We start from the raw sequence: 16,759 nt of genomic DNA, 5'->3' as shown, positions 1-16,759 counted from the left end.
TAAACAGCGGTACAGTCCATCATGGCAATTCAAAAACTGATTTTACCCCACACTGTCAGAATACAGTAATGGTGTGAAACTGAAATGCATATAGCTGTCCTGACATTTGCTTAGTTGAGAAAGAGTTAATCAAATGTGCATCCCAAGTCACTTTAAAATTCCACTAGATAAACCAGTGGCTAACTCTCATTTATTTAGGGACTATAGTCTCAAAGGCCACGTAAGAATGGTGCATTTTTCAGATTTCTTTGTTTGCCTATGCTTTCAATCAACATTCTCTGCAGTAAACCAACACAATATTCCATAATGGCACCATAGCAGTTAGTTAGTACTGCTTTCTTTTTCTCCTCCTCCTATCCCGCCATCCCCCACAACTCATGTCCAGTCCACTACATACTAGGGCCATTCCACAGCAAGTCAGAGCTTTGGTTCAACCTTTGAAGATGGATGTAAACACTACAAAGGAAAGACAGGGCACAGTAAGTGTTAATTTGACTATTAAAGTCAAACAACAACATTTGACACGCCTCCCCCCAAAAAAAACAAAACAAAAAAAAAAACAAAAACAAAAAACAAATGTCAATTAATTATAAAACCAGCAGTGGGGCCCACAAACCCATCATCTCGCTGTCAATTTAAGTCCTAGGAAAGGCCAAAACTAATAACATGAACCTCTCTCAAAGGCCACAAACAAGATAAAATTTGCTCATCTTTATTAGTAATGCCTAATAGAAACCATGAGAAAACAAAAATTCTATATTATCTTTCTGCACATACATCTTTCTCATTCTATGATTTCACTAAATTCTTCTATATGATCAAGTGGATATCCAGCCCTTTTTATGAATTGTGAGGTGTTCTGCAAGCTTCCACAAGCTCTGATTTTGGCTATGCGGTATCCAGAAAGGTAAACAAAAACAAATGTCCTGGAGCAGCAGGTGGACCTCTGTCCTCCAAACTTGGTCTTTGCCGGCTGAGGGCAGTGATTGATTTGTGTGTCTGCTCCATCTCCCCATGCAGAGTTTACTCTCACTAAACTCGGAGGGAGATTTTCTTTTTTTTTTGGATTGACAGGATGCCTAGGACTCCTCCTCCTGCTGTCAGGACTGCACTGTGCCTTTCAGGTACCACATTCCCCCTAAGCTGATGCAGCACTCCTAGAACAGAGAGTAAAGAAACCACCTCTTAGGCAAGAACAAACACTAATATGGCTTCAGAGGCATGCTCAGTAGGACCTGAAATATCTGTCCGAAACCCAACAGGAGCCGTACTGCTCAGGTTGGATTTGGTCGGATTCAAATGTTATTTTCCAAAGGTGTTGGGCTCGGGTTCAAATTTCACATTCGGCTTCTCACAGCCTGCCTCACACTTAAATTTTACCCTACTGTTACTGTGTTAGTTTTTTCTACTTATGTTATTCCTTTTTACTATCATTACCTTAAAGCAGTAGCTCCAGCGCCTTAAGGCCCACATTTGAGAAATTCAGAAAATGGATGTGTGAGAAATAAACAGTGAACCAATTTAGGAAAGCACAGAGTGGTGCAGCTAAACACTGTTCTTTCATGCTTTATTCAGCACTGAGTGATGATGGGCCAGTTTGGGTCAGTTTCTGAAAGAATTCTGTGGGACTCTGTTCAGTTTCGGATTCTTGATGTGGTTCAAGTAGGGTTCGGAATGAACTGAATTTTGTCAGGCTTAGACTCAAAATGTGACGCTGTGTGCTGGGTTAGACTTGTAGAGAAAATTATCGGGCTGTAACTGGGTTTGGATCAAATTGTAAGGCCCAATTAAAGCTCTAAAGTGCAAGTATGAAATTCACTTTTTGAATGCCATATCTAGTGTGCAACTGATACCTTGAGTAGCCTGTCTACATCAGATTTGGTGACAGCATCACCAAGCTCCTGCGTGAGTCGGGTCTGGATAACATTCCTTCTTACTCGGTAGTTCTTCATGAAGATTTCAAACAGAATCTGCCGATGCTAAAAGGGGAAGAAATTTCAGATCGGTAAGAAACATTTTAGCATAGTTAGATCAGCAATAACATCACAATCTATCATGCGAGCCAAGGAAAGAATCATGTTCTAACAATGGCCAGAAGAAACAAATCCAAACTCTAGAATACTTTGGAAAAAAAGAAACATTTCCCAAGCATCAGATATAATGCAGGACATTACCTTGTCAAAGGTTTCACCACTCTCCCACAAGCCAAAGACTTTCTGTTCGTCTGCGCTAGCATTGCTCTGAGGGGGAAACTGCACAAACGAGACAAAAAGTCATTATTCACAACAAACAATGCACACACAAACACCAAGTCAGAAGTTTCAGGGTTTCCTTCTGTGATTTTATATAAATAAAAAGAAAGAAAAAAAAATATATATGTACCACTACTGATAGCTGAACTGGTATCACACTGATACCAGCACTGAAGAGCACACCTCATGTACCTCAGTATGTCATACAGTTATGGAGAGAAAAAAGAAAAAAAAAGAAAAGAAAAAAAAGAAAAACACAAACACACACACACACACACACACACACACACACACACACACACACACACACACAAATTGCTTAAGTTAAACCAAAGTAAATCATTACATCAACCTAACTTTTATCACTTCATGTGACACTATCGTGTTACTTGTTTGGCTCCTGGTGAGTCTTTTCAAGTTGCAGAAACTAATAACAACAAACCATATAACTAGTGGGAATTCCCGTGAATAAAAATCTCCACATATGCTTCCGAACAACGTGCAGCTTGTCACATTTGCATCACGTCATGCAATGTGCCTAGTATTATGCTATCACACAAAGCAATCTAAGCTAGGCAGCTATATAAAAGGCAGTGCTTTCCAACAGAGAGAAAGAGCTGAGGAAGGCAGCCAAGGGGAGTGCAACTTTGCAGAGCTGGATTCAAACAACCAGCAGGCCAGCAGCTGAAGCGTTAGGATAGAAATGTCAAGGAAACATTTCTTATATTTTCCTAATTTAATATAAAGTAGATCTACTTCCTAAAAAGAGTTTTTTTTTTACGTTGGAAGTAGGTCAATAACTCAAAGATAAATACACAGTATATTATATCTGTGCATAGTACTGAGAATGAGTTGCAATGTTAAAGAGAGTGCTTTTCTGTAGTAAATTGCTAGAGCTAGAGCTAGATGCTTGTTTACCACAATACAAAGCTAGTTATAGCAACCTGACAAGGGGAGCAAAGGGCTGCACAAACATCAGTGGGCTTTATTCACCAATAACTTCCTGTTTATTTTCTTAAATTTGTTCTCGAGAAAGATCCTAAGAAAAAGTCTACATCAGATTCATGACGAGCTCTTAAACTGCAGAACTGTTCACACCTTTGTGCTCTTGAGTGTGTGTAGGTTCTGTTCTTACCTAAGAACAAATCCTTAATAAGAAAACTTTGGTGAACGTCAGAATCTTCGTGAAAACTGCATAAGTTGGTTTTAATAAGAAATTTCTTTCTAAGAACGATTGGCGAATGAGGCCCACTGTTAGCGTCATGGCGACCGGTGTTCTGATGAATTGCGCAACTTTGTCAAAATGTTCTACCACAGCCAAAGCCGAAAGCTTTAAACTTCTTACTCGAATTTTCCTGTTCAAACAAGAAGCTGGCGAATAAGAAGCTGAATTCAGCTACAGTAGCGCATATTTATAGTTAGCTCCCTACATAAAACTCCAGGTAGGATTTCAGACAGAGGCTCACAGGACTGTTGAAGGACCAGCTCTATGTGTAATTGGGATAATCACATTAACATATCAAGTTTACAGACACCTGAAGTTCCCTTTCAGTAATTTCAGGACTGTTGAAGGACCTGGACGGCCAATGATGGATATTCTTATTAAGGAGGTACAGGGCCACTGTGGGTCAGTGCAGAGTTTCCCAACCCCAGTCCTGGAGGAACTTCACAATAAGACGACTTTGGAAAACCGGGCCGCCTAGCTCTATATGTAATGGATGTGTTACAGCAGGAAAAGCACTAAAATGTGCAGGGTAGTGCTTCTCCAATGGTCCTGCAAGGCTGCGGTCACACCGTCACCAACAGAGGTGCTTGTGCAGCCACAAGCTCTCTTAGCAGGTCAAAAATCACTTCCACACCAAACAGTATCTTATTAACAACCCGTGACTATTTGTAAAGGGTGTATTAAAGCAGGGAAAGCACTGAAACATGCAGGGACGTGTTAATCCATGACCACTGTTCCTCCGACAGTTCTACGAGCCTCTGTCCAAAGCCAGTCACCATGTCACTAACACTGGTGCTTACGCAGCCACAAGCTCTCCTAGTTGGTCAGGAATCCGAATTTCACACAGAAATCACTTTGGACAGATATATCCTTGCCCTGGTTGGTGAGTGTTAAAATGTCATTAGCAGGAGTTGCTGTTGCTGGCCCCATATTGTACAAAACAAGCATCGAGCCCTGCCAGTACCGCCAATGCCCGCACTAAAATTTTTTTTTAAAAATTCTGAAGTCATACTAACAGCATTTTGTTGACAGCAGTGCAACTGAGTTTTCATTTTGACAGAGCTGAAGTGCAACAATCAGCACAATGGGCGACTTTTTTTGTCAGACCGTTAGGACAACGAAAATGAATTGTCAAAATAATTTGCTTTCCACATCAAATTTTCCAGTCATTATACACAGAAATGCAAATGCAAGTACACATTTTTAACTGGATTTGAATTGGGTTTTTAGCAATGCACACTCACATTGGAAATGCAATTGTAATACACAATAGCAATAAGCATTTTCAAATTTGCATTTGAATGTGAATGGAGTCCAGAATATGTACAATGATATCTCTCTGATGAGATCCAATGTATCAGCACTCAACAGAGATGCATTGAAAAAAACATACTGGATTACAGCATCAGCCCACAGTTTCAGTATTTTAGTGCAATCCTATTCAAAAACCTGCTCAAAAGTGAACACTCATGGCTTATGGCACTAAATTAAAGCACCTTTAAGACAGAACAAAAAAACAAAAAAAAACAAACAAACAAGGAATTTCCTCATGAAGGCTCACACCAAGAAGTCACTGATAGACTATATTTTTACCACAGTAATGTTATGACAGTCTTTTTCAATTCTAAGACAAGTGCCATGGATATTTACTTTTCTGCAGTGTTGAAAAATATTTTGCATCTCTGAATCAGTTGTGGAAGAAAAGATCACACTGGTCCCCCCCGAAGCGCACTTAAACAAACAATGCGTATTATTACACTAAGGTCAACATTGTACTGAGGTAGCGTTCGGTGTCTCAGTTTAACAGTAAAAAGTACAAAACAAGCTCTATAATTGCTATACATGGAAGTGAGTTCTGTATGTTAACAGGACACCTGTATGTAAGCAAATAAAAAAATTCCAATGACGACTGTCCGACCACTTGAAGAAAGCCCGAGTAGGAAGATCCCTCAAGGATTTTAGTAAAGCGCAGAAACAAACACACTTCCAGTCAGCTTGCATTCAAAAGACACTGCCCCACTCCCTGGCATTAGGCTCTGCTTAACAGTAATGGGCTTTGTCTCCATTAATAGCAATTACATAACACCAGTCAACCTACCCTACCGTGTACACCCTAAATCCAGAATAAAGGATTACGCCTTAAACCCAAACAAAACTGGATTACGCTGAATAGGAACTTGGCCAAGCCCTAACAGATCCAAGTTGACCTGCTGTTTAGGTTTACAAAGTTCCACATTCCTTTATTCACACATAAGGGTTGGGAAAGTGGATAAATAATGATGTTATGCTGTTGTACAAAAAAAATTTGCCATACATAATTTACGTAGTTTTGCACATGTAAAAACACCAGAGCAAACGGCAATCATAGTAGTGTGCAATAGTAATGTGTCTAAAGAGAGCAAGAAATCCCCTTTTCTTGGGATAATCATATTAACATATCAAGTTTACAGACCCCTCAAGTTCCCTTTCAGTAATTACATTTGTCTACTGGGACCACTTGAATGAGTAGGATGATCCATATGATGAGTAAAATAAATCTTAAAATCAATCATTCTTTTATAGTAAAGTAAGTTTTACTGTACTATGACTGCTAAGCACCTTGCTAGACATCAATGTGTAAAAAACAAACCACAAAACCAGAAAGACAAAAGGCAAACACTAGATGTACAACTACAATATCAACAATATAATGACAATACAGATGAGGAAAAAAAAAACATGACTGCAAAAGTTGGCTGAAAACTATTTGGACTGGAGAGAAATTGATTACTTGACATCATTTGCAGTGCTTTTTGGGATCATGGGTACCTTAAGACATTAAAAAACGTTTAGTACACAGTCTGGTACCTATGCATGTTTTTTTTCCCCTCAGAATAAATGTTTATAATGTCCAGGCTAATCTCACAGCTGATTGGTTTGGTTGGGTGCTTAAAACTCTTTCATAAAAGGATTTTTAGACAGATCTATTTTTACTTCTGGAACCAAAACCGCAAAAGAAAAAAGTGAGCAGTCACAGTTTTACAGTCAGAGGCAGGTCTGGGGGGACTCTGTTCCTAACAGTATTAAAGCTTTAATTTGAAGCGATAATGACAAGGCTGAACTTGATTTCCTATTTGCCAGCATTTTTTTTATTTTTTCCCCAATTTTAATGTTGCAGCAGTTCCAATACTTGCACCTGCACCATTTAAGGTGGAACAGAAAATAAAAAGCTGTCTTCGGTTTGTGTGATAACGTCGGTTTTCATTACCCACTGCGGTCTAAATGCTTTTCCTACTGCTCTGGACTTTTCCCTACTGAATTTTTTTCTGAGAAATGAGAAAATCGTTTCGGCTAGCAAGGTGGCCCTTCAGAGCCGAGTTTGGCATACACTCAAAATATAAAGCGATTTTTAAGCGGCTTGTTCATGTAGAATCTAAAACATGGTCGCCCCCTCGCTCACTGACAAAAAGCTGTTTTCAGTTTTTAAGACAATGTGGTTAAAATGCTCTTTCCTTCACTCCCCTGCACCATTCAACACTGAAATTTTCAGTCTCAGCAACCTGCTCAGAGCCACCAGTTTAGGCATGATCCGTAGGAACAGCATTTTGTGCTACTTGCTATGACACACACACACACACACACACATATTTTCTGAAACTGCTTATCATTCTGGGTCGCGGGGGGGACTGGGGCCTCTCTCAGCGGTCATTGGGCAGAAGGCAGGACACACCCTGGACAGGTCGCCAGTCCATCGCAGGGCAGACAGACATATACATTCACTCACACTTTCACACCTAAGGTCAATTTAGCATGTCTACTTACTATGAGAGTAATGGTTTATCAATGTTTAAACAAATTTTATTAATAAAAATAATTTATTAACACACAAATAAATAAATATACAACTACTATTACTACTAACAATAATAATAATTTTGTTCCTTGTCAGAAAAGCGCTTCTGTATAGCTGTAAGTAAAGTACATTTTACAAAGCATTTTTGGATGCTCCTAATCTGCCTCTTTCAACAACTCTTTGCAGGAATCACATGCAGGGCTAACGCATCTGAAGTCTTTTGTTTGGGTGGTTGAGCTGTAGTTCAATGGTCTCTAAATCCAGACATACACTGTGAGATTTTAGAAATGTTGCTCTTTGGTGACTCACACCGTATGTTAGAACAGACCATTGTGTACAGAAAAAGACTTCAATTTACGTACTCACACTGTGTGAAAATGCTCTGTCCATGAACAATTTTAAACAAAGCTGTTTCATTCAAAATAACACACTCATTGTGTCCCAATTAAGGGGCTGCATCCTTCAAAGGATGTGGTCTACGAAGGAGTGTCCTTTGAAGGCTGCACCGAAATGAGACGGTCTGCTCTACAGCTCATTTTCTGTTTGCGTAACAGCACCGCTGTTCCCGCCCTTACCAGTGCGTCACCAAACGTCACTCCTGTCAAGTTTTTTTTCGTTGCCATGGAAAAGGAGGACGCATTTCACGGCCGCATATGAAGGAGTCTGTGCTACCAACACTGAGCACTGAAGCTAAAAGCAGGCGGTGATCTACATGGTAGGACAATATGGTCTCTCTATAGCCTATTTTACAAATTAGTAACAATTTTTTTTTAATTCTGTATTAAAATTTATATCTAACTATTCTATTCAGTAAAATAGAGTAAAGTCAGCATAGATGGACGTTGGTAGGAAATGTCGACTTTTTCCCCTCTCTGTTTAGCTGGCCTGCCTGTCTACACCCGTATTTGGGAAGTGGTTGTGACTGTGTTTAAAACTGTCTAAAAACTCACAGTGTAGGATGGGTGGGAATCTGCCAAGGCAGAATGTTTAAAATAACCGACAGCTTTGTGTCAGACCTCCATGGAGTCCGTAACTCTAAGCTGTGTGAGCAGACTCTCCTTCTATGTGTTTGTTCATTGGGGTGGTAGTTACACTTAGCTTGCGTAACATGAGTGAATTTTTACAAGTGTGAGTATGAGCAAATAAGCACGGTATCAGCCCGATACCTGTGACCGGTATCGATGCGTCCCTTATGATACTGTTGTTATAATAATAATAATAATAATAATGATAATAATAATAATAATTTACTACAGGGACTACAGGCTATATTTTGTTTCATCCAACTTATTACATCTCAGAAAAACTAAATATTGTGATTCATATTATGTATCATGAAAATGTCTTGAATTATCCTGACTTAATATTTTTTGCCATATTGCCCACCCCTAGTTGCACTTCTAAAAAACACTCGTTTCCAGTTTACTACATCAGGGCCTTCATGTACTCACAGGCACAAGGATCTGCTTGCAGTGGCTGTGGAGGATCGTGTCCTGGAGCATACGGTCTGTGACATGGCCAAACACGCAGTGGCCTGTAGGCAGGCTGGCGAGATGTAGGTTGAACAGCCGTTTGACCTCACTGAGACACAGCACAAAGTGCTTTCTAAAAGTGTTCCGTATAAAGTCTTGGAGCTCTGGGGTAGAGGTCTGCCCAGCCCCATGATCATTGTAGGGGTCCATGTTAGGCGAGTCTGCAGAAGGATATCCATTGAGTGAACCATTTGGGAGAGCACTGGATGTGTCCACAGTCTCTTCAGAATCACTCACAGGCTCTTCTTTTATTCGCACGGTTGCGTCAGTTCCACTGGGGGCAGAAGACACAGCAGATGTTTTCAGTCTTCGGGTATCCAAGTCCTTCTGCAGAGAGGCATGGTGCTCCCGAGCGCTCTCTCGAGCAGCCTTGAGACGCTGCTCACCACTAATACACTGTGGCTCTAAAACACATATATGAACTCAGTTGCAAGAAAAAACTAACTAGTATGTCAACATGTTATTATTATTAAGCTGTAAAAGAAGTGAGAATGAAGATATCGCACTGAGGTCTGATAATTACCTGTTTGAGTATCCTTTTTCTGCAGAAAGTCCTCCTTTGAGAAGTTGAAAACTTTTTCCAACCTGCAACAACATTTGATTAAGAGTACAGAAATACCTGTTTTTTGACCACAAAAAAACATGCATCACCATCATGAAAACACACAAGTTTGACACAAAAATTAACAAATACAATTTTTAGTTTTACTTGTTCTGGATGCCCATCCAGAGCATGTGCTGTCTCTGAGCCACATCAGGGTGCTTCTTGACAAAGTCATGGTCGGTGGGCAACAGGAACTCCCAGCCTCTGTTAGCTCTGGGAACAGCCATCTGCTCCAAGAACTCCTTCACATCCTCAGGAGGCAGCTGGGGACACACAGAGCCAAGAGTCATGTTGGAGTAGACGGTAAAGTGGAATATTTAAAGGAATTTAATCAGAACAACTACTCATTGTTGTAAAATTAAGGTAAAGGTCCTTAATACAGATAACAATAATTTAGTAATGTTATAATATATCTTTGTATTATTGTGAGGTGTACTAACATGAAAATGCACACCAGTATAATGTTTTAACAATTTGTCTGCCAAGAAAAACTAAACAAGAGCCTAAAATTTTCATAAACAAAAAAATACATTTTAGACCAGAAGTGGTAACTGCATTACTGCTGTACTGCTCCCATGTTTATCAATGTAGTCATTCATACCAGCCAAAACTCTCAAATGAATCTAATTTTGGATCAGTCAGTCAATCATACCAACCTTTATGATGGCAGCCACTTCTTTTCTCATTAGTGAGCGCTCATGTGTGAACCTCCACATCTACAAAAACACAAAGACAACACGCAAAAGCAAATCACTGAACTAATCTTTTTAAGCATTAAAGTGGAACTTCTGTCCTGTACTATTTTCCATGTTCGGTATGTTCAAAAGGAAGCAAAGCATCTTATGACACAGGACAACATCAATATGTAACATAGTTCGTTTTTGTTTCTATCAACAAAGTGATTCCGATTGGTGTTAACTCACCACAAAGTCTCGGCCCCTACAGAGCACCTCTGCAGGCACCCCACTATGTGGACTGCAGGTGGACTTGGGATACAGAACGTCACTGGAAAAAAACAACAGTTGCAGGGAATTTTAAGCAACCCACCTCAAACCAGTGTTGTATGTGTGCATATTTTTGCAATAGTGAAAATGACAATACAAAACAATAAAAATGCGACCTCTAATTGCAATTACAAAGTGTGAAATTGATCATAGTGGGTCATTAGGTAAAGACATGAGAGAGAAACCAAGAAAGGGAGACCGCTCTTACCTCTTGACAACCCAGTTTCCCTGGACAAGCAGCGCCACCTGCTGTATGCAGCGCAGTACTGCAGTGGAGTCCGTGCCCGATGCAAGTAGTCCCATGAGGTTGGCAAATGGCATAACCTTGACTGAATAAATTGGGAAAACGAGGAAGGGGAAACAAACTGTAAATATCCTGACCCATGGGGAAGTTCTCTTAGTATGTAACCAATATCAATAAGAGAATTTACCATTCTTCATTAAGGTCTTGACCTGATCCCCAAGGGGCAGAGTACGTAGTTGGGCCATTGACAGCACATTGCTGGGACCCACTGGCTTCACTCTAAAAATGGCAATAAAAGACACAGATGATAAAATAGTGATAGAGTTTGCATTTTTAAATATCAACAGCATTAAGGTAACTGTGGAAAGAAAAAAAGATATTCTACTTACATCTTTTCTTCTGCTAGGGGCGGCATGAGCATGGCAAGGTATTCACTGGTGAAATTAAAGTATGCAATCAACAACATATGACAACGACAAACTGCCCTTAACTCAAAAGGATTTTCCCATCTGGCAAGAGTGTCATATCAAAAATTGTAAAAACAACATACTATATATGAAAACTAGAAAAAATGGCAATAAACATAAACACAATAGGCTTCCTCTGCTGCTTTGTCCAGATTCCAAAGGGAGAAATCAAGTGATCACAGCACAGGTTTTGCTCTATAAATAAACTATTCTGGATGCACTGGGATAAGCATTTTATTTGCGCCATTATACAAGCTTATATCCATTACTGAACAAAGTTTCTGAAAACGTATATGCTTTCGAATTTTGATAATTTAGTTTGAAGAAGTACAGCATGGTGTAAACTTTGTGTGAAGAAAATGAACTCTTCAATCTTTTCAAAAACTCTACCAGTGGAAACAGGTGACAATGACCTCTGATTTTTAGATTAAACAGGAAGTCAATGTAATCTTCCTTTACTTACCTCGGGGTTTTCACCAACTCTGTGTTCTCTGAGGTATCCATAGCCTGGCAGTAAAGATACTGGCGCTCGTGCTCAGAACGTCCATCCTAGAGGCAAGACAACCATCATGAGAGAAAGCAGTAGCTTTTTGATGATTACAGAACTATTCCTGCCCAGCACCACCAGCACAACCACCACCACCCCACCACCACACACACACACACACACACACACACACACACACACACACACACAGACACAGACACAGACACATTTCAGGTTTCATGGCTACTACTGACACACTTTTGTTCATTTTTATTGAGATCAGTATGTCATACAGTGTAAGAAACCATCTTAAGCAAGTCTATTTGAAATTGCTTAACAACTCCACATGGTTTGATTGGCACAAAGTTAAACTGGTTACTGTAACCATCAATTACTTGTTAGCTATGTTAGCCTAGCAGCACCAGTATAAAATAAAGGAAGCATGCAACCCTTGCATCATTCATTCATTCTTACCTTTAAGCTATGATAGTGTAAATGGACCCAGGGTTCTTCTGCCTGTTTCTTCTGCAGGAACTCATACGACTGGATACGCCGCTGACGAGCCTGCTCAGACTCTGGTCTGGCGAATCTCACCTTAGCAAAGAAGAAAACAAACAAACAAACAAACACACAACAACGAAACAAAAAAAAAGCCAGTGTTCATCAATGGACAAATACAACATAATCTATAAAAGCAGCAACAGAAAACTGTAAATAACAAGTGAGGTCAAAGGTTTGCTTCAATCAATGTGTGTGAAGAAAAATAAGTGATGACTAAATATTTAAACATTTGTAAAATAACAATGACTAAATGCTTCATGTATTTAAAAAGTTTAACCTATGTGATTGTGCCAGATTACAGTTTTTGTAGACTCTTACAGTGATCTGCTTGATATCGTCCTCTGCCTCATCTTGAGATGAGTCTCCAGCTGTTATAAGACACATTTATAAATAAGCATGCAAGAACATATCCAACAGGTTCATACTTTTCCAAAATCAGCTAGATTTACATGTATTTACAATAAAACAGCTTATATTGACTTACATAATTGGAGGGTATTCAAAGAAAAACAAAACAACAAGATTGCCATTACTGACTTCCCGAGCCTAAAAACTTTCCTCTATACTTAACCCTGGTATGTCAAACTTGAAGCTGTCTCAATAGACAAACTCAATTGAAAAACAAAACACAATCCTCACTTACCTTCATTGGCTGCCTCTCTCTCTCTGTGTTTACTGTCAGCCTTATCCAGATATGAAAAGCTGGGCCTCATTTGAAGAATGCCCTGTAATGGCGTGAGGTGAAGCTCCCCTGCCAGCAAAATTAGTCAGTCACAGTCAGAGGGACATTGTAGCACCCATCACTCACAGAAGCATTCAAAGTGAACGCAGATAATTACCTTTACGAAACACTGCAGCAGCATAGCGAGTTGTATTTGTAGTTGCCTGAATGGATGAGAATGTTTGCTTATCCATCATTTTTCTGTAGGAGAAAGGAAATACACATGCATGTGCACATTTAGATCCAAAACTCATTCAGATGCTTAGACATATAAATTACATAATAAAAGAAGTTATTTAAAAAAAAAAATGATCTTCAACAGGAAAAACTTAGAAATTCAAAGACAAATAAGCTACGAACGTGGAAAAAGTGTTGGACTCTTCTATTGATGTGCCATCCACATTGAGAGCAATTTGCTCCCCTTTACTGCGACAATAGTTTGGACTAACGGTGTCAATGGCCACCTCAAGTTCAACCTGAGCAGAAAAAAAATATGGAATACAAAGTGTCATCTGAATGATAAGCAGTATTTTAAGGGTTCTCAAAATGTTTATTTAAAAAAAACGTTAAGATTTTACGACTGTAAAAAACCTCACCTTTTGCTGCTTGGGTTTAATTTTGGCAGATAAATGAGTTACATCATCATAGTTCATGGTGGCTGGGCGCACAGGATACTGTAAGAGGAGACATTTCAGTGTTTACTTAAAGCGGTCACCACAAAAACCAAACAAACAACCCCTTAAGCAAATTAGAAGGAACATGCTTTAGCTGCTATCCTTACCTGGAACAAATACAGCTTGTCTGCAAGGCTTTTGGCAAGATACACATCAATCTTCAAAAAAAAAACAAACAAAAAAAAAAACAAATAAACAAGCAAAAAACATTAAGATTAATGTATTTGTGAAAAGCATTGCAAAGCATTTTCACAGCTTTCACTAGTTAAAGACAGAAAACAAACTTCACACACATACCTCTTGTATAATCGGGTCATCCTCCTCTCCACTGGCCATAGTGAAGGGACAAGGAGAAAACTTTGCCTCAAGCTTATGAACTCCCAAACCGTGAATAAAGAACTCCTGGGGTGTTCACAGCACACCATGCGAATGCTATAAACAAAATGCAATAATAAAAGACAAATTACTTTCCTTCTGACTGACAGTTATGTTCAACTATAAAAAGGCTTGATAAAACTTGCATCTTTTTGGTAATCTGGTTTAGTTTAAAAAAGCATAAATATTACTAACATTCTAAGCTGTGGAGTGCATGGTTAGCAATCACTACCTATTGTACACTCACCGAGCACCTCCTTGTATCTACACTCAGTCTGTAACTGTAGAACTGCAAAGTGCTCCTTATGGTAAGTGGAGCCGATAAAATGGACGAGTGTAGATACAAGGAGGTGTTCCTAATAAAAGTGCTCAGTGAGTGTATATGCACCTGCCCTTACACTTTCAGAAAGTAGAGAGTTTAATAGAGTTTCCAAAGCAGCATCCTCTCCATTATTTAAAGAGGGAAACCAATTTTTGCATAAACCACAGTTAAGATGTAGACAAAGCCAACAACTGGACGAATGCTGTGGCTGACCATGTATACCTGGTTGCGTACCTGGGCAAGGCACTTTACCCCCCACAGCCACAGGTGGCACTGCTCTGCTGATGACCAATAAAGTACATACCATAACACAAACCTACATGTGCCTTCTGAGCTTTACGTGCACAGTGATAAAGGTAAAATAAGTGATAAAGCAGTGGGGGCTATTTTGCCATACGAAGTTCTGCATATACTCCTTCGCCATGTCTGTGCATTATAAAAAAAAAAACCTAAAAACTTTAAAGTCTCAAAACTATCCTAAAACAATGTTTCAGGCATCAGGCAGTGTATTCATAACATGTAACTTTCTGTGAGGCAGCTTTGAAAGGTATGAAATATAGACATCTCGTTCTCTCCACTGTTGTGAACAATACTGGCTTGGCAAGTTCTCTAGAACACAGCATTTTTGCTCCAAAGACTCTGAGTGACTTTGTTTACATCTTAATAATGAATTATGCAAAAAATAAATAACAAAATGGTGGAATTCCTCTTTCAGAAAAAAAGTCCTAAAACTTACGGTCAAGCAATAGATGCTTACATATAAGTTGCACTTGTAAAGCAAAACACTGACAATATGCTTACAGGCCACAAGCCCAAAACGGCAACTATACAAGAGGACCACAACGTAAATGAATAATAATACACAGCCTAGCTGGCTATCCAACATACACAATTAGTAACAAGCTCTGCTGAGCATTTCCACTTAGCGAATAACATACTTGTGGAATACACCTAGGGGTGGATTGGAATTGCAGCACAGGTGTGAAACACTGAATAAGAATCATTGTATAATTATATACAGAATATAATCATATTCTGTAAGTGTGGCACTGCTGGGGCTTTTTTGTGTGTTTTAACATTTTATATGTATCTGTTTCAGTTATCAAAAACCTAATACTGCAAAATATACCATGCATCATGAAACAAACATTTTCAAGTATTGTGGTACTGTATTTTTGCCATATCGTCCACCCCTAAATACCCCCACCCTTCAAAAAAGTCAACTGATCTCCATTCCAGTTTTACACCTGATTTCTTAGAACCCATGATTCACACATGACAAGCAGCGACTTAATGTCACTGCTCGTATTTAAAATATCAAATAGAAAAAGATAAGCTCCAACAAAAAATAAGCTAAAACAAGCCACAAGAGAAAAGGTAACTGTATAATTTAAGGTAATTTATTTATTTATTTTTACCAATAAGGGACCAGCTTCACTGCCAAAAAGCAGGTCAGTTAGCAAACTAGCAACACGGTAAAGCTGATGCTATTTCTTTACCAGATTCCGTCTATTTAATAAGCCAATGGAGGCAGTTAGTCTACTTAACATATTCACAACCGTGCCACATCATACTCGCAGCTGCTCTTAAAACGTCCCTGCTCTCTGAAAAGTGTTTAACGTTATATGTAGAGATGAATATAGCTTTACAGAGGCTAGCACAAGAGCTAACGCTAGGTTTGCTACACGTAGCCTCGTCTTTTACAGAGAAGTTAAACTGATCGTGTTGGGTTTCAGGACACTTGTACAACACTGGTACATAGTAAATGATATACTGTGATCCTGATAATATTCTGTCAGGATAAGGCAGCGTGTTCGCAGCGTTTATCCTCCAGCTTTATCAGGCGGACGGTTCCCTCTTCGTCTCCACGTTAGTCACGTACTTTTCACTGTTACATCTGTCATTCGGATCAGTTCCCTCGACTACAACAAGCGCAAAAAGAGGGGTTGAATACACAACACAGAGAACCACCGTTTCTCTATTACACATCAATACGATTCACACTAATAACGAGTGAAATGCAAGAGGTGCTATAAGCCTCCAACGCTGTCATCTATGTGGGTTTAGCCAGCTAGCTAACGTTATAGCTTTGCACGCGTAACCCCAAAATCACGTTTCCAGGCCTCAGATTCTGTACTAATTAAAAACATGACTATCAGTCAGGGTTTGCTGTCTAACCTGAACTTTACAGGACGAACTTCACTCTCCTCTGTCGAAGTGGGTTCACCTTTTTCCAGTCCAGGTGAGCTGGCTCAGTTTGTCAGGCTCTATGGACTCTGCGCACTGCTACCATGTTGCTGATTCCAGCGCTTCCTACAGCCAGACACGTGGGGAGGAGCTGTGTGCTTTTGTCTCTTCCCATAATGCAATGCAATGCAATGCAATGCAATGCCAGGTCGCCGGGTAAGCCGTGTGTAGTCGTACCAGAGCCGGTTTAAGGGGAGCCTGGCCACTTCCTA

The 16,759-nt window shown here is 39.6% G+C and overlaps 1 protein-coding gene across 2 annotated transcripts; it reads right to left on the bottom strand.

The window, feature by feature from the left end:
• Positions 1-736: 736 nt before the first annotated feature.
• On the bottom strand, positions 737-16,644 carry polr3e (polymerase (RNA) III (DNA directed) polypeptide E). Of its 2 annotated transcripts, none has more exons than XM_036572885.1 (21): positions 16,479-16,644; positions 13,901-14,035; positions 13,711-13,761; positions 13,526-13,603; positions 13,290-13,405; positions 13,048-13,130; positions 12,852-12,959; positions 12,527-12,576; positions 12,122-12,241; positions 11,624-11,709; positions 11,083-11,127; positions 10,881-10,972; positions 10,658-10,778; positions 10,369-10,450; positions 10,102-10,161; positions 9,551-9,708; positions 9,365-9,426; positions 8,761-9,245; positions 2,175-2,252; positions 1,854-1,979; positions 737-1,157 (listed from the first exon to the last, which is right to left on the bottom strand). In XM_036572885.1, the coding sequence occupies exons 2-21, from the start codon at positions 13,937-13,939 to the stop codon at positions 1,101-1,103; spliced, it is 2,097 nt and encodes a 698-aa protein (XP_036428778.1). In that variant the 5' UTR covers positions 13,940-14,035; positions 16,479-16,644; the 3' UTR covers positions 737-1,100. The 2 variants fall into 2 exon arrangements, with proteins under 2 accessions (XP_036428778.1, XP_036428779.1); XM_036572886.1 differs by having other exon boundaries at positions 16,528-16,643.
• Between the last annotated feature and the right edge of the window lie 115 nt (positions 16,645-16,759).

The sequence above is a fragment of the Colossoma macropomum genome, unplaced genomic scaffold, assembly GCF_904425465.1.
Source record: "Colossoma macropomum unplaced genomic scaffold, Colossoma_macropomum, whole genome shotgun sequence".
Lineage (NCBI taxonomy): Eukaryota > Metazoa > Chordata > Actinopteri > Characiformes > Serrasalmidae > Colossoma > Colossoma macropomum.
Note: the sequence above shows the minus strand (reverse complement) of the source record. Positions and strands in the feature narration are given on the sequence as shown.